The sequence below is a fragment of the Pseudorca crassidens genome, chromosome 19 (assembly GCF_039906515.1).
Source record: "Pseudorca crassidens isolate mPseCra1 chromosome 19, mPseCra1.hap1, whole genome shotgun sequence".
Classification (NCBI taxonomy): domain Eukaryota; kingdom Metazoa; phylum Chordata; class Mammalia; order Artiodactyla; family Delphinidae; genus Pseudorca; species Pseudorca crassidens.
The window spans coordinates 10091406-10109361 of NC_090314.1; the positions used below are offsets into that span (position 1 = coordinate 10091406).

The following is a 17956-nucleotide window of genomic DNA, read 5'->3' on the forward strand; positions in this document are numbered from 1 at the left end:
ACATTTCCTTACTGTGTTGGGTAGTTGAGTTTATGGTACCTTACTTAATAAATTTATGCCTTTCTGCATTCGTGAAGTTTTCCAGAGAACACTAGGAGCTGCCAGAAAGATAAGTCCTATGAAAATGCCTTCCAAACAGTTAAATTCTGGGAGGTTAGGCCTAAGATGTTACTGCTCTTTCCTGAAAAAGTATTTTTCTCTGGCAAGAATAAATGTGAAATTAAAATGAAAGTGGCGTGCTTTCGAATTGGTTAACTTGCAATTCATAATTGAAAGTCCTGCAGCCAGAGAGTTGAAAATTGCTGAAATACATTAACTTCTGTTCACGGTGCTTCTTGGAGATGGGGATTATAATGGCCTCACCAGCTGAGAAAAGGTGGGTTTACAGGAGGGCGCATAGGAAATTTCAGGTAATGCTAAAATTATTCTTAGAATTAGCTTTAAATGAAGCTTGTCTTTTTGTTGGGTTTTTCAAAGGCAACACTTCTGGTACTTTAAAAAGAATTTTAAAAAATCACTTTACAGAGAGGTTCAGTATCAAAAGGTATTTTGGTCTCTTGGGAGAAGTCCTGTAGAAATAGTAATAATTATTATTTTTTGGTTGTGCCATACATCTTGTGGCATCTTAGTTTCCTGACCAGGGATTGAACCCAGGCCCCCAGCAGTGAAAGCACCGAGTCCTAACCACTGGACAACCAGGGAATTCTCTAGAAATAATTTTTTTTAATCCATAAATAACTCTGCTCCACTTTGTATTTTTGGGGGAAAAAAAGATGTGTAGACAGATAGGTAGATGGCAGGATAGATGCCCCAATCACCGTGTAACAAACCTGGATACATGTAGGTGTGGAGAGGCTCATTGGATAGATCTTAGGGATAGCCCCTCAGGGCTCCAGTGGAGGTGAAGTGGTTCTAAAACACTGCACCTGGCCATGACAGTTTTCACTGGTGTCTGCTATTGAGAGAAAAATAAGGACAAGATAATTTTTGTTTCAGTAGAAATTTTCTGATTTATAGTCTGTTTACATGGTTCTCCCTAGTTTTGGGTATTAACATCTGCTTGCTTTTTCATCATGATAGTAAAAGTAGATGAGAGTTTTGTCTATTGTGGGTTTTGGAATGTCCATAGATGGCAAAATTGGTCTATATAAATCCCCCCATCACCATCCCCGCAGTTTGTTTGGAAATACTTCTCCATGAAATCCAAAAGTCTGGGCACTGTTGGAATACTGGGAACAACATTGGCTTTGGAGCCAGACAGAACTGAGGTGGAAGACCAGCTCCATCACTTCCCCAAGGCCAGAGAGCAACGTAGCCTTTCTTGACCTTAGTTTCATTCATCTGTAGAGTAGGAATAATCATACTTGTTTTGCAGGTTGTTGTGAAAGTTGAAGAAAATATATTTAAAGCATCTCACAGGACAAGCCACCCCCATAATTGTGGGTGTTAAATAAAAGATAGTTATTAACCCTTCGTGGGCAAGTTACTTCTTCGTGCCTGTTTTCTCATTTGCGAAATAGGGATAATCAAAGTACACCCGGCTTATGGGATTGTTGGGAGGATTAAATTACATGCATAGAAGGTGTTTCACATAAAGTAAGCCCTCCTCGAGGATTAGCTGCTACTTACTATTTTATCATTGTTAAAATTACAGCCATCTTGGAGAATTTACAGGTAGTCCTTTTATGGAGTTTATAATCAAGTAGGAAGGGTATATCAAAGCACACAGATAGTGATAGTATTAAGATACTACTTGCAAAATATGATCGATCAGTGCTTTGAGGAAGATAAGGACCTGGTCAGGTACATAATAGATATTCAGCAGAGTTTGTTAACTTAAAAAAAAAAAATAGTAAAATGAAAGGGATGAAGTACTATGTGAGCCCGAAAAATCTTCTGGCCTCTGGGACCTTAAACTGTCTCTGTGCAGCCCTTCTTGCAGCAGTGGGAAGTAATTATGCTTCTCCAGAGCAATTAATTTGCACGTAAGACTTGCCTAAATTCTTAAGCCTTCTACCAAATAAGGAGAAACTCCAGGAGCTAGAGTGGGGGTGGGGCGTCCCCTGGGTCCAGCACCATCTTCAGCCCACTCCGTCGTAGGTTGGAAGTGCTTCCCAGGTTATAGCAGAGAAACTGGGCTGAGGCACTTTGGTCATGGGTATTGGTGATACGAAATCAGGACCCAGTTTCATTTGCAGTGTTGCATTGCCATGAACTGGTTATAATTAATTACATGTAACATCAGCCTAGCCGATGAAAAAGTACTATGGTAGCTAGCTCTTCTGTTTCCTTATTTGTCTGTTCTCTGACCTTCTTCCTTGGTTATTCACCACGTTGGTGGAAGAGGAGGTCCCAGTTCTGGCCACTGACTGTGTGCCCTGTGTTCTACTTGTCCTTCCTTACCCTGTCGTCGCTTCCTCCAACTACCATAAGACCACATCCGTGCAGTGTCACCACTGCCCAGACGATTCTTTGACCTCTCGTTAACAACAACTTCTGTATAGTAAGTGTGCTATGCAGAAGGGCTGTGCATCTATCCTCTTCAACCTCCTCTACCCTCCCCCCATCTCCTTATGCTCTGTCTCTTAATAGGTTAAAATAAAAACAGAACAAAGAGGTAGAGTGAGTGTTCCTAACTGGACAGTTTTCCAGTTGTCCCGGATTTACAGGGAGTCTCTGTGAATATTCTGAATTAATATTACCAGTATTGTTATTAACAGGATGCTAAGAAGTGGCAAAGTTGAGTGAGCAGTACTGGGGCCTCAGGATGGAGGAGCCCCTGGAACGTTTGGTGGTCAAGCCCCACACGAGGTGGTAGGAAAGCCCTGACTTAGACTGGAAAGAGCTGGGCTCTAGCCCACTATTGTCATTACCAGCTGCCCAGGGCCCTGGTTTCCTGGTCAGAAGAACAAGAGACTTGGATATGCCTCTCCTAGCATCAGCTGTCTGTGATTCTGTTCTTCACTTATAATCTTCAAAACATAATCACCAAGTTTTATTGCTCCTAAAATTGATGTTCTTTGTTAATTTATTCTCAACTAGTTTATATCTAATATCTGCTAAATTTAAAACTTGCCTTTATTGTTTTTATTAAAAAAGTACTTTCTACCTGTATAGTTCTTATTTTATTTTATTTTTTTGCGGTACGCGGGCCTCTCACTGTTGTGGCCTCTCCCGTTGCGGAGTACAGGCTCCGGACGCGCAGACTCAGAGGCCATGGCTCATGGGCCCAGCCGCTCCGCGGCATGTGGGATCTTCCCAGACAGGGGCATGAACCCATGTCCCCTGCATCGGCAGGTGGACTCTCAACCACTGCGCCACCAGGGAAGCCCTATAGTTCTTATTTTTAACCAATGACTCTTCTCTCTCTTCTCCATCCCCATCCTATTCCAGCTCATTCTTTCATAGTTAATGTGTTAGTGGTTGGTACCTGCCATCACAGACTTTTCTAGGCATGAACAAATATAAACACATGTAAATATAAAATGCTTTTGACTACAGAGGGATCATATTATACGTTTGGTTCTGAAATTTTTTGTTAATTAGCATTTGATAGAGTCAAACAGTCCAAAACAATATTGGATGGGAAGTAAGTCTCCCTTACACCCTGAATCCCCAGTTCCCTTTCCTTAGAGGCAACTCTTTCTGTATTCTTCCATAAATTTTAAGTGTATATACAAACATATATGTTTCTCTGATTTATTTTTTCTTTTTTGCGGTACGCGGGCCTCTCACTGTTATGACCTCTCCCGTTGTGGAGCACAGGCTCCGGATGCGCAGGCTCAGCGGCCATGGCTCACGGGCGTAGCCGCTCCGCGGCATGTGGGATCTTCCCGGACCGGGGCACGAACCCGTGTCCCCTGCATTGGCAGGCGGACTCTCAACCACTGCACCACCAGGGAAGCCCTAGATTTTTTTTTTTAATGTATGCAGTGGGAGCATACTATTCACTGTTTAGCTCTTTGCTGCTTCTTTTTGTTTAACACTATTTTGGAGATTATTCCATACCAAATAACTTATGTAGCACTTAGTAAGTGCTCAGAAATGTTAATTATCATTATCATCGATACATAAAGAGCTTTCCTCTTCTCTCTCTCTCTTTTTTTGGGGGCTGCAAAACATACCACTGTAGAGGTGTGCTAGTTCCTTATTGACGGACCTCAGAATGTTTCCAATATTTGGCTATTATAAATAATGCTGCAGTGAACATCTTTGTTCTTACATCTTTGTATAGACATGTGAATATATCTGTAGGAGAAATTCCTGTTGAAAGAATGTGCCTTTTAAATTTTGTTATGTATATAGAAGGCAATGTGGCAATTGGTTGAACCCATTTCCATTCCCACCAAGGATGTCTGAGAGTGCTTGGTTCCTTGCCCCTTTCCAGAACCGCCCTGTCGTAGTTTCTTACCTGATGGGTGAAAGTGATAGCATGGTTCAGTTTGCATTTCTTTTACTAATGTGAAACTGCATTTTTTTTCATTTGATTAGCATTATTGTTGTTTCTTTTTTCTATGCCCTGTTATATCCTTTGCTGTTTTAAAATTTGCCACTATTAATTTGTCACTTGTAATTTTACTTTGCAGATATTTAAAATTTTTATAGAGCCAGATTTAGTGTTTCCTTCATGGCCTCTGGGTTTTCATTCTTGACTAGAAAGATCTTTCTTACTCTAAGAGTATTAGAAACTTCTCCAAAGTCATCTTCTAATGATATGGAATTTTACTTTTTATGTTTAAACCCTGAGCCAGTCAGATCTGTGCTTAATTATAATATTGGATTATCGTTCAGCTTATGCTCGCTTGGATGGTTGGATAACTAAATCCCAACAAAACCACAGATTGCCAGAGTAGGTTGAGTGTAGAACAGAAGACAAGGCTAATCAGCATTGTGATATAGTTAATAGTTTTCCATGATTAAAATTCAGTTTTGTCCTGTATAATTCATGACACAGGTTCTGTCTCTCCCCACCCCCAGGAGCGTTTTTTTAGATAGAAGAGGCTTCTGCTTTATTGACAATTTGCCACTGATTTGAAACACATTGATATTTATTCTTGGTGTTGCATTGATCAGAAGGCTAATATTTGGCCCTTTTATTAGTACAGAGGAAGGACTTAAGTTCACTGTTTCTTAGTTACAGTTGCTACTTCACGGTTTCCAAGATGGGTTCTTAATGACTGTAGTCAAGCAGGAAACGGAAAAGCGATGGTAGTCATTTTTCTCAGGAAAGCGTGGCGTTCTGGAATGTTGAGAGAATGTATCCATTATTATTTTTTAAGTCGTCAAAGTCACTAACACTCCTTAGTTACATTGGTTTGGGGGGGATTTATGATTTTTCTAACTAATATCTGCTACTGGGGAACATTTTTGATGGGTTTATTTGCTTTTTTTGCTAGCTGGCCAGCTTTTTCTATTCAAAATGATCAACCAAAGTAGATTCACTGGGCCGTGGTTTTCCCACCCAGGGAAACTTACTTGATTCTGCCAAGTTCTCAAACTTCTGGGACCTAAATGCAGGGTTTAATATGCCCTCTTGAAAGGACAAGTATCTATAAATCCAGAAGTCCAAAGTAGTGGTCTCCCTTTTACTGGAACCAGGAAAACTGTGGCCATGGATCGTGCCGGAGGAGGTGTGAGAGATGATCTGGGTGCCACATGAAGAAGCAAATTCAAAAAGGTGAAGTAATTGGTTCAGGATCGTAGGTAAGGATCAAAATAGGACTAGCTGGCCTTTGGACTCCTAGTCGAGCGTGCTTAGTAGATTAACACATAAAAATATGATTATTTCTTTGTAATTCTGTTGAGAATTAAAGCTCATGCAATGTATTTAATGAGCCGATGGTAACAGCTTTTTAGAGCAAATCTGTTGCGTGAAGTAGCCCTTTACAAAATATATTCCAGGTGTGTTCGTAGGTGTTCATTAACGTGGAAGAAAGGGGGCAACATAGAAAACTTTTCTTTCTCTTTTTCCTTTTTTAGAAGAGTATCTTAGGGTATTAGTGTCTAGGAAAAACGCTTGACCACCGTGACCTAAAACTCAAAGCCTGATGACTCCCTGAGTCACATTGCCCTGTTGAGAGGAAGGACATTTCAGGGGTGGCCGCTGGGAGGAAAATCGTGTTTACCAACTGTGTTTCTCAGTGAAGGATCTCGTGTGGCGGATCTGTGTCAGTGTTTGTTAAGTCCCTCTGTGATGGTTCTGTCCAGGTCCTTTACTGGAAGGATCAGTGAAGTCTGAGGTTAGAGCAGGAGGAGAAGGTTGGTTCAGGCCTCTTCTGGGTAGGATTGATCAGAGCCTGTAACAGTCCTTTCTGACTTGGAGAGCTCACTTAACGTAATAGGTCAAATGAGGTAATTCACCTGCTCTTGGACCTTAACGAGATGCCTGCAGAACACAGCTCGAAGGAGACCGAAGACAAAACCTTTTGGATGATCTTGTAACTCGAGAGAGACTACTTCTGACATCCTTTAAGAACGAGGGTGCAGAACCAGATCTCATCAGGTACGATGTTTTCCTTTACAGGGTTTATGTGGTGGGTGAAATTTATTTGCAGAGATTACAGCTATTTCCTGAATGGCTTAATTTCTTTTTTTAAAATTTCTTTAACTAGTAAAATATAGTCTGTTCATTTATAGTGTTTGTTATTTTCTATGCAATGTAGTTTTCATTAAATTTCTAGATTTAGTAAACCAGATATGTTCAGCTGAATCCCATCTTGGAGGAAGGCTATTTAGGTAAAATACAAAGTCAGAAAATGTCTTTTCATTCTTTAGGTTGAGCTTTCTGCTATGTTAGCTGCCTTTTAAACTCTAGAAGTCATGTTCTTATCTGTGTTGGAAAATGATTTTTTAAAGATTTTTTTGATGTGGACCATTTTTAAAGTCTTTATTGAATTTGTTACAATATTGCTTCTGTTTTGGTTTTTTGGCCACGGGGCATGTGGGATCTTAGCTCCCCAACTAGGGATCGAATGAACCGGCACCTCCTGCTTTGGAAGGTGAAGTCCTAACCACTGGGCCGCCAGGGAAGTCCCTGAAAATGATTTTTTTTAATTGACTTGTTATAAAAATGTGTCCTAAAGGTTGTAGTCCATGGCTCATGGAATTAGAGGTGTGGGGCCGTTGGATTCTTCTTGCTGTTCTTTGCTGGAGAGTAATTCACACTCTACAGAGTTGTCAGCTGCTTTGTACCCGGCTCTGCTGGAAAAACCCAGAGAAGCGGTCCGGCCTTCCCAGCTGAGGTTAGTGAAGTATAAATTGTGACATCTTTAGAACTGGCCTCCCCCCGGCTTCTAGAACTCTCTTAACGTCATTGTGGGAACCATCACAGATGAGATGAGGATAAAACCCTCCTCTCCCCGCCTTCCCCACGAGAGGTGATGATGCCTTCATTGTGGGGCGGCAGCTTGTTCCTGGTTAGGAGTCACACTGCTTCCTAGGGGCGGTGTTTTTTTTTTAAGAGGTTTTAACGAGGCTCAGCCTCAGACAATTAAATCCAGGGGCGTGGAGGGCGTGGTCCTAGAGGGGCCCCAGGTGATTCTGATCTGCAGCCAGTCTTGAAAAACCACAGCCCAAGGGCGAGCCGAAGAGGATGAAGCGGCTGCCGGTCGGTCCTAGCTTTCTCTGGAGCGTGGGATCCAAGGTTTGTGGAAAGAAACGTTGAAATTTGGGAAGCTAGATGAAACGTTGGAGCTGTTCGTTTGGAGAAATAAAAGCCAGGAGTTAGGGAAGGAGGAGCTGTGTCCTGGGCAGGGTTTGTAAGCGGACGCCGAAGCCTCCGGTGAGCTGGCTGATTCATCCTGGTGCCGGACACTGCTCGGGCGGATGCAGGAGTGAAGTGGGAGGGTGAAGGTGGGGATTCAGGGCTGGTGAAAAAGAACCGGTGAGCAAGGGGATCCGGGGCGAGGAGAGAGTGTCCTCTGTCAGGGCGGGTCTTCACATCGAAGTCCAGAAATGTAGTAAAGGTAGCGTGGGGCGGGAGAAGCAAATTTCGTAGGGGAGGAGGGGCCAAGTAGAGGTGATGGTTGGAGGAGGAGAAGACACGGACATCCTTCTGTGTCGTGGAGGTGGCTGTTCTGATGACTAGTGACGGTGACTGTTAGGTGAGAGCCTCCTGTGTGTCAGGCTCTGCTTCTCTTCATTGTCGTTTAATGATATTGAAGGGGCCCACTTGGGGCTTAGGTCTTTTTTCCCCCAGGTTTTAAAACTTGAATATTAAAAAAATTGTGCATTCCAATAACTAAAATCATTTGAACAACAACAAAAAATGGCACCTTGATTAAACTGCATTTTACAGCCCTCAGGACACTTTGAGACCAGCTTACTCTTTATTCTAGATTTCACTGCCATCCCACCCAGCCTCCTCCTTCACCAACATGCAAGTTCTTTTCCTTTCCTGCCAGCCAGACAGGTGGATGGGAGAGGCGGGCGCGGCCTTCGTTGTCAGTAGTTTTCCATTCTTCGATGTGAAAAGGGGCAGCACAGTCATTTAAACTTGATCCGATCTCTTTGCATCTTACAAAGTTAAACAGCTACAAGAAGTAAGATAAGGCAGTGCTTGTGGGATGTACAGTGCATGTTGGCGGCGCGCGCCTCCTTAGGGCTCGCCTGCTTGCTTCTCCTGTTCAGTCACTTCTTTTGAAGGCAGTGGATTTTTCTCTTTCGTTTCTGTTTTCTTCAATCTCGACTTACAGACTTTCTCAATCTCAGCCCTATCGGGTTTGTCCGACGTGGCTGCAGAGGAAGAGGAGCGAGTTACCAGCGAGCGAGGTCCGGCCTGCGCAGTGGTCGCCGCTCAGTCTGGGCCTTAGGTCTTCCTGGGGGATATGGTTGATTTTTGGTCCCCCCCCTCACTTGGGTCGACGAAAAATAATAATAGAAGAGTCTTATTGGAGCCAAACTGAGGACTAGCCCGGAAGCGTGCTTCCCAGATCACTCTAAGAAATAGCTCCAGAGAAGCAGGGTTTTTAGCACAGTTTTATATCTTGTCAGAACAGAGTACGTTAAACAAGTCAGGGATACATTTCTTCAAGGTTTCAAAAAAACAGACCAGGATGTATACGTACAGCAGGTACAGGATGAACTTGGCACCTGGGAAGTGAATCTTATCAAAGGAGGATTAACATTGGCGTCCCAGGAAGAGGAGCCTTTAATCTTTATTTTTAACATGGACGGTCTTTACTTCTGGTTAGTGTGCCCTTTCCTTTAGTGATTAAAACAGGTGTACAGTGTATATTTGATAGGCCACAAACAGGCTGTTTCAGGTAGCGTAAAATTCAAGTTAACTCGTCTATAAGCCAGAATGACTTCTCTAGATCTCAGTATGTCAAAATTACTCCTATTGCTTGTCACCCCCATCTCTTTTTGGTCACCGCTCTTCTCTCCTGTGATAATCTGTTTGCTACTTAAAGCCCTGCCTGTTCACGTTCAGCATCACCTGGGTTTGTGTTTAGAAATGTAGTCTCAGACCCCACCCCCGCCCTACTCAATCGAATCTGCATTTGAACAAGATCCTCAGGTGGTTTGAATGCCCCTTCCAGCTTGAAATAGTGCTTTATATCACTTGTTCTTAATTGTGGCACTCAGCATCAGAATCACCCACGAGGCTTTAAAAAAAATAAAAAACAAGCGTCCAGACCATATACTTGCAGAGTCTGAACGAGTGTCTGGTGGGCGGCCTGGGTAGCCGTAACACGGTGGGGAGCTCCTCGGGGGTGGGTGGCAGGGTGAGAACCACTGCTTTCTCTCATGGGGTCCGAGAGATGAGCGCTAACGGCTTACACCTGCGTGCCGGGCGCTATGCTAAGCTGTACGTGCCTGCGCTCTAGATCTTCATAACATCCCACTTTACAGGAGAGAAGCTGAGGCTTGGAGGGGTCAGGTAACTTGCACATGATTCTAAGACTAATCAGTCTCAGAGTTTGGATTTCCTCTGGATCTGTGTGTCTTCAGATGGGAACTCTTAACCGTTGCACCATAAGAAGAGCTGGACCACGAATTAGAAGCGCTCGGCTCTGTTGCCTCCTAGTCAGTCATCTGGGCTTCAGAATCATTGACTTGAAAATGGGTGTGTGTGTTCTGCCTCTTTCATTGTTTGGACCAGGTGAGGTGATTGGAACGTGAAGGGCTTTGTAAGCTCTAAAGCCTTTACCACTACAAGATGAGTGCTTGAGGGGGACCTGGCCTCCCTGACCAGTCTCTTTTCATGTTCTGCACCTGGTTCTCCTCCCTCCTATTCTCACCTCCCACGGCTCCTTCTGTGTCCCTTTCCTCAGTGCCCGGCTTGCTGGCTGTGGTCTTGATGGTAAACAGTCGCACATTGATTCTAGCAATGGAATCCATGATGGCAACGACTTACCTTCCTGGACGTATTTTAGCTGAAGCCTCCTTAAGCCCAAAGTAAATGAAGCAGTAGGAAGATTTTAGGGAATTCAGCAGGTCAGTAGCAGAGGTGTGTCGGATGGAGGCCCACCAAGGCCTCTGAAGTCCTATCACCAGGACGCCCCCTGCTCCTCCTGTTTATTTTAAGGCTGATCCACCTGGTGGGCCTGCAGGTGTTGCTTATGGGTGAATGGTTGGGCTGGCCAGGGACAGAAAGACCAGCCTGAGGGGAAACTGAAGCAGGGGTAACTAATTCCTGAGGGTTTGCAATAATGAAGGTAACCGGCCAGGCTGATTTCCATGCCCTCAAGATGAAACTTGGAGGGAACCATAGATGTTTTATTCAGACACAGAAATCTGGAGTAATTCAAAGTAAGCTTGCAGAAGAGTTGACAAGTGTGTGAGCCCTGTAGAGAGACATGACTTCTGAGGATTGGCTTGATGAGGTAAAATGGATAGAGCAGACCGTGGTGGTCCACTCCAGGCACCACGGAATGCGCCCGAGAATGAGAAACCAGTGCGGCAATTAGATGTCGCTCCCTGTGAAGAAAGTCCGTAAGTCACTGAGGTATGAAAGAGGAAAGGCAATGGTAGGTGGCCTGGAAGGTGAATTACTGGTGAATCCTTGTCGGGCTAGGATTGCTTTAGACCCACTGGACCCATGTCTGTATACCTGTCTGTATTAGTTTGCTAGGGGTACTGTAATGAAGTACCACAGACCGGGTGGCTCAAACAACAGAAATGTATTTTCTTACAGTTCTGGTGGCTGGAAGTCCAAGGTTAAGGTGTCACCTTCAGAGTCGGTTCCTCCTGAGGGCCATGACAGCAGGATCTGTTCCAGGCCTCTCTCCTCGGCTTGTAGATGGCCGTTTTCCCCTCTGTCTTCTCCTCTGTCATACCCGCGTGTGTGTCCGTGTCCAAATTTCCTTTTCTTACTGGATTAGGGCCCACCCTCGTGACCTCACTTTAACTGCCTCTTTAAAGAACTTATCTCCAAATATTGTTCCATTCTGGATTACTGGGGGTTAAGACTTCAACGAATGAGTTTTGCCGGGGGTGGGGATTGGGAGGGATGGACACAGTTCAGCCCATAATTGTCCAAAAAGTAAGTCCTACACACATGCTAGGAGAATCTGATCGGTAAGGAAATGCATACAAGGTGAAACCGTTCTCAAATTCTTATGTAGAGGAAGCCCTGGGAAATCTGCTCAAGGGCTGTGAAATGAGCACCTACATAGCACTGCCCAAGCCCAGCTCGTCAGGGAGGATGGCAGCAGTGCAGAGTCGATGGAGGCAGGCAGTGCGTGTGTGGATGAGTGTGTGCGCGAACACAGGTTAAACTCAAGGAAACTGCTAGAAGTAGACTGTCTTAGATTTGAGGTCAGAGTTTCCAGTCTTTGATTTCACCCACATGCCCATGTCAGAGTTACTTTTGCCTTTTTTTTTCAACCCCGAATCCCCACCTTTGAGTCCTCCCCTTCCTTCCCCAACCTCCCATACCCAAATAACTCTTGCTTGGACCCAGCCTTCTGAGGATCTGAATTCAGTTGTAGACGTGAATTGGATTTGGGTTCCCAGTTCGATCTTGCCCTCCCACCTCCTGACTGTCAGGCTGCCCGGTCATTTCTGAGACCTTGGGGACCTTTCAGCTGTGTCCCTGGAGAAACCTCATTCCCTCCCCTGCCCATCGGTTGCTCTTAGGGTCTCCGGTGACTCGCAAAGATTTCTTCAGTCCTGCGGATTCCTAGTTCTGGGCTCCTCCATCGTTTGTTTGCTTCCCTAATCTCTGGATTCCTCCAATAGTTTTGATGGCTTCTCTCATTCTTGATATCATTGTGGGTTGCTTTGTCACTGGGGGAGGCAGGGGGTGGGGGGTGGCTCACGTCTTGCTTTTAGGTCACAACCTACAGAAACACATTGGTCAGGAAGCCTTATCAGAACTTGAAGATGTTATAGACCTGCTCTCTCTGGCACATCTTGTCATTCATGCTAGACCATCACCACAGGTACTGTTGGAGAACTGGGGGTGATCTGCTAATCGGTAGTTCGAAGCCCCGTAATAACTGGTGGCAACACCGCAAGATCAGTTGACCCAACCAGGACTCCCTGAAAACTGTCGACCCTCCCTGTCCTCCTGAGCTCTTCCCTCTTTTCACCCCAAGTCTTTGCTTTCTCTCTCTCCCCCATCCCTCATTCTCAGGAGTCCTTTTGCCATCCCCTGCCCCCCAAAACTTTCCTCCTCTTTCTTCTTCCTCGTCATATGTGGACTTAAGCAGAGGAGAGTATTGTCAAACTTCAGTCTGGATTAGCATTTCCTTTAAACAGACACGAGTGTAGGAATCCCATAGTTGAACGCGTAGCTGTCATGTGACGGAGTCTGAGTTTTACCTTACGGATTATTAATCCTTATTCTAAAGCAGTAAGCCTTGATGTGAGCCTTGGTCTCAGTAAGCAATGGTTGACTAATTGAGGACATTTGGAAACTTGTTAAAGAAGTCTCTGTAACAATGTCTCTTGGAAGAAGATAAGCCCTAATTTATAAAGCAGTGACACAGCTTCTGATTGAAAACCCTGCTGCCCTTTATATTTGAGAGCACTGCCAATTCTCATGATTAGTTAAATCTTTGTAAAGAGAGAAAAAAAAATCATTGCATACTTCAGTGCGCTGTGACCATCTCAGAGATTATGTGATTAACTCGGCTGTAGTGGGTGGCTAATTGGGTAAGCTTTAATCTTCACACCACCAAGTATATTGAGGATTATAGGAAATAGGAAGTTATTTAGAGGTTGAGACGGTAATGTGTCAGGAATCCTATATTAACAAGCAGACCAACTGCTAACATCAAAAGAATAGAAGAAAATGAAATGTTCACATTTTCTTCGAGTGAGCTTTACATTTAATTTCAGATATTTACTTTTCCTTGGAGCTGCTAAAAAATATATATATATACTTCCAATTTATATTTCATTTCACTGTATTGGCAGCCAAGGGAGGCAAAAGAAAAATTTGCATTGAATATTCCATTAAAAGTATTGCCCTTCTACCATTTTAGATCATTGAATGTTTTCTTTCAATTTAAAGCTTGATTTATAAGAAGGATGATTGCCATCCGATAGTACTGAGATTTCCTAAAAAATTATTCGTTTATACTTTGTTGCTTGAAGTTATGAACACATGATGAACCGACTCTTCCAGAAGAGGAAATCTCTGAGGAATATACTCCTGCATCATTAGCTGTGAGACAATGGATAAGCCATAATTTATCCTTTTTACTTATGCCCCAGAAATACACTAACTTTCTGGGTCATCTGGCATGTAAAGGATATGCTGAAATCAGTAAAGGTGTGCTTCTCTCTCTCTTTGAGTGACCCCAAGGATAGTTGAACTAAGGTGGTATTAAGTGCAGTCAAGAATATTAAATTTCTCTAATTTAATAAACTAGTTAAGGAATAAAAAATGTGGTAAATGGAAGCTTTTCTTTTGAGTGCCTGTTATGAGTGGTGGCAAAACCTAAACAAAACAAACGAACAAAGTCTAGTTTTTACATTTGAGCTCTTTACAGTTCAGCAAGAAAGACATGAATTAAAGATTCATACAAATAAGTAAAATCAGTTCAGAAAAATATATTGTGCTTTGAGGGAATATTAGTGGGGAGCTGATTTAGCTAGGGAAGCCATGTGGTTTTAATATATATATATATTTTTTGCAAGCCTATATTTTGTTTCTCCATCTAAATTTTAAATACCTTGAGGACGGGGACCAAAACCTAACACAATGGTTAATAACTATTTGCTCACTGAATGAAAATCTTTTGCTTTTCCAGTATCTTTTATAAATACCTAGTGGGAGTTTGGTATATAGCAGGCGCTCAGCAGATTTCTGTTGATTGAAAGGTAGACTGAGTCCGGATGTGATAGGCTGGGCTCTGTAAACAAACCTGGGACCCTCAGGGGAATACCAGATGAAAGCATTTTTTGCCTGCCTTATATAAAGTCTGGTGGTTCTCTGGGGCAGCTCCCTTCAAAGGGTGAGTCAGGGTTTCCCACCATGTGGCTGTGCTGTCTTTGACACGAGACCTGCATGCTCGCTGTGAGGGGAGAAGACAGGGTGTGGAGGCCTCACCCCCTCTCATGCCATCGCCTAGAAGTTGCGTACGTAGCAGCCCGTTGGCCGTAACCAATCACATGGCTCTAACCTGCCTGCCGGGGAGACTGGGAAATGTAGTCTTTGACTACACACGAAGAGGCGCATGAAATGGGACTTGGGGCAACCCCTCACTTTTTGTGTCTGCCTCACTGATTATTTGGGGTGGTTTGATGGAAAGATAAGTAACTTTGGTACATAGTCTGCCTACTTTCTTAATTAGCGGAGATTAGAATCAGAAGTTAATAGAGGCACATGAGGTGGGCTGAGAGGCGACCCTGGTGGGGTTTGTTCGCCTTTTATAATGCTCATTCTGAAAGAGTTCAGGCAGGCAGGGGAAACAAGACAGAAATTCAGTGCAAATGGGTATATACAGTGCAGACTAGAAAGGGAGGTTGTGTCTGCAGCAGTCAGAGGAGGAGAAGGACCAAGGAAAGCATCTAAAAGGTCTGGAAAAGAAGACGGTGTTTATTGTTCTTACCCTCACCAAGGGGGTGCCTGGTTTAGCTCACGCATTAGTATTACAGTCACGATGCCCTCAGCTGCAGGGAACAGATAACCCTATGCAAAACCACTTACATAAGGAAAAATACCTCTGTCTAATAAATTCCAAGTTAGAGAATTGAGAGGGATGGTTAATTCCACAGTCGGTGATGATCCAGGTTCTGGCCATGTCTTTGTTTTGCCTTCGTCTTCAGACCGACTCCTCTTGGTCGAGAATACCTGTAGAAAGTTCCCAGCCACACTCCAGACTTCAGTAGGAGAGGAAGGAGGGTATGTCTTGCATAAGTAATGTATTCACGTGTCTGAGACATTTTTTTTCCGAAACTTTCTATTTTTTTTTTTTGAAGATGTTGGGGGTAGGAGTTTATTTATTTATTTTTGCTGTGCTGGGTCTTCGTTTCTGTGCGAGGGCTTTCTCTAGTTGTGGCAAGCCGGCGCCACTCTTCATCGTGGTGCGCGGGCCTCTCACTATCACGGCCTCTCTTGTTGCGGAGCACAGACTCCAGATGCGCAGGCTCAGTAGTTGTGGCTCACGGGCCTAGTTGCTCCACGGCATGTGGGTTCCTCCCACACCAGGGCTCGAACCCATGTCCCCTGCATTAGCAGGCAGATTCTCAACCACTGCGCCACCTGGGAAGCCCGTGGCTGAGACATTTTAAAAGCACTTACTAGTGTTCAGTGAAAAGCCTCCCTCCTGTGTGCCCCCCTCCTCAACAAATACCAGTGTTAATAATTTTTGGTATATATTTCCAAGGTTCTCTTGAATATATGCCAGCAAATAGGAATATTTTCTTATTTCCCTCCATCTTTTACACAAACGGTAGCATACTACACAAATTATTCTACAGCATTCTTTTGTCATCTAAATATCCTGGAGATCTTCCCAAACCAGCACATGAGGTTTTGTCATTAACTTTGGGGTTTTTTTCTTTTTTTGAAATATGAGGGTTGATGTTGTAATTGAATCCTCTGTCATTAGTTTTTTTTATAGCCTTATATTTCATTGTATGCACTACTGTAATTTAACTAGTTTCCTATTGATATGTGTATTGTTTCCACTCTATTACATTTGTGTATATATATTACATAGTTTTTTTCCTATTACAAAGATATAGTGGTGAATAACCTTATACATAAGGGATTTCATATGTGTGAAGGTCTAGGTCTATCTCTAGATAAGTTCTTAGAAGAAGGATGGCTGGGCCAAAGGATATATGCATTTATAATTTTCATAGAACCAGTTTAACCTTGTGCTAGCAACTTATGTGACTGCCTATTTCCGTACAGTCTTCTCCAAAGAGTGTTATTAAATTTTGTATCCTATTCCAATCTAGTATATGAAGATAGTTCTGATGTTAAATTTTTGTTAAATTTGTTTACTCTGTTAAATATTTGATCCATTTGGAATTTGAAGTATGAATCACACTTTTTCCCTATTTGACTATTTTTGTGACTGACTACATTTTTTTTTTTTAACTGAGTCATCCATCTTCACAAATTCTGAGATGAGATTTATCGTATAATACATTTGCATATATGTTTGGATCTATTTCTGGACTTCGTAAGGCATTTCATTGATCTCTGTGCTAATACCATTTTGTGGCTTTATTATAAGTTTTGGTACATGATAGGGCTAGTCTTCTGTCATTGTACTACTTAAACAATTTTCATTTAAAAAAACCCTCAAAATCAGCTAATCTAATTCCAAAAAAGAGAAATAACTGTTGGTTTTTTAAAAATTGGGGTTACATGAAATCTTAATCCTTTATAATGTTGAATTTTCCTACCCAAGAATATGGGGTTTTTTTCTGTTTGTTCAAGCCATCTTTCAGGCCTTTCAGAATGTTTTCTTCAAATACACATTTCTGGTTTAATTTATTTTGAGGTATTTTATAGTTTTGGTGGTAGTTTTAAATTCAGTTTTTCATTTCGTCATGCTTTTTGATGTTTATATGAAAACTGGATATCTGGATGCTATTATATGTAAACAGTCTAATTCTGATTGTTTTCAGTAGTTTTTCTGTTGATTCTCTTGTATTTTCCAGTTATTTTCTAAGAGGGGGAAAAAAACACCTCCTGGAAGCTTCACAGTAGACTTTGGCTCAAAACAGAAGTAGGCTAGGATTGTATCACATGCTATGTTATACCAAGAGCCATGGTGGAACGGAGTTGCCATGATTGGCTTGGTTTATTCAGGATAGATACATCCCTGAACTGAAACTGAGGACAGGCTTATGTTCCCTGAGCAGTGGAGCCTTGAACAAAATTGAATTCTGATAACAAGGGAGAAAGGACATAGAGATGTTGGGTGGGACCGCTGTACCACCCCTCCTCTGTGTTCCCTTAGCAACAGTGACTCTCTTCATCTTGAAGTTTCTTCTGACACCAGAGACTCCAGGTTCCTCACTACTGTGACCTCAGTAAGTTCTTGAAATCCCAGAGAAGTGGTAGCTCACTGGCCTTCTGGGTTATTTTATTTAGGTTCAAGTGGAACTTGGATAATTGCCTTAAATCTCTGGTTCACTGTTTAAAGAAGCTGGGCTATTTACTCTTACCTGTATTCCTGAAGAGGTTTAGGAGAAGTGCTTTCGAAGCAGAACCCAGTTTCAACAGCAACACATTTATACAGTTTCATAGAACCGGCTGCTTCTGTGGACAGATGATCTCGTGCATTTTGTTAATTATTGTTTAATTCCATTTGGGAGGTAACAGCTTCTGACTTTGTCTCCATGTTCTGGAGAAACAGGTTAAATAGGTTAATTTGTTGCGGGGACTGATACTTAGGGACAAGAGGGAGTGTTTGAAACATGGACCGACTTGAAAAATCTGGAATATATGTTGCCTTAGCAGTTTTTTTCTGTATTAACTACTGGTCTGATACTAGCCATGCAAAGTGTACGGTGACCATGTTTTCTTGGGGGGAAAAAC

The 17956-nt window shown here is 42.9% G+C and overlaps 1 protein-coding gene across 3 annotated transcripts in view; it reads left to right on the top strand.

The window, feature by feature from the left end:
• STX8 (syntaxin 8) overlaps positions 1–17956 on the top strand; it is a 251695-nt gene that overhangs the window by 15136 nt on the left and 218603 nt on the right. For all 3 annotated transcript variants that reach the window (XR_010937415.1, XM_067715433.1, XM_067715432.1), the window contains exon 4: positions 6392–6502. Coding sequence is in view for 2 of the 3 variants with exons in the window: in XM_067715433.1 (XP_067571534.1) it covers positions 6392–6502 (111 nt within the window). In the remaining variant the exon portion in view is untranslated. The remainder of the gene's footprint in view (positions 1–6391; positions 6503–17956) is intronic.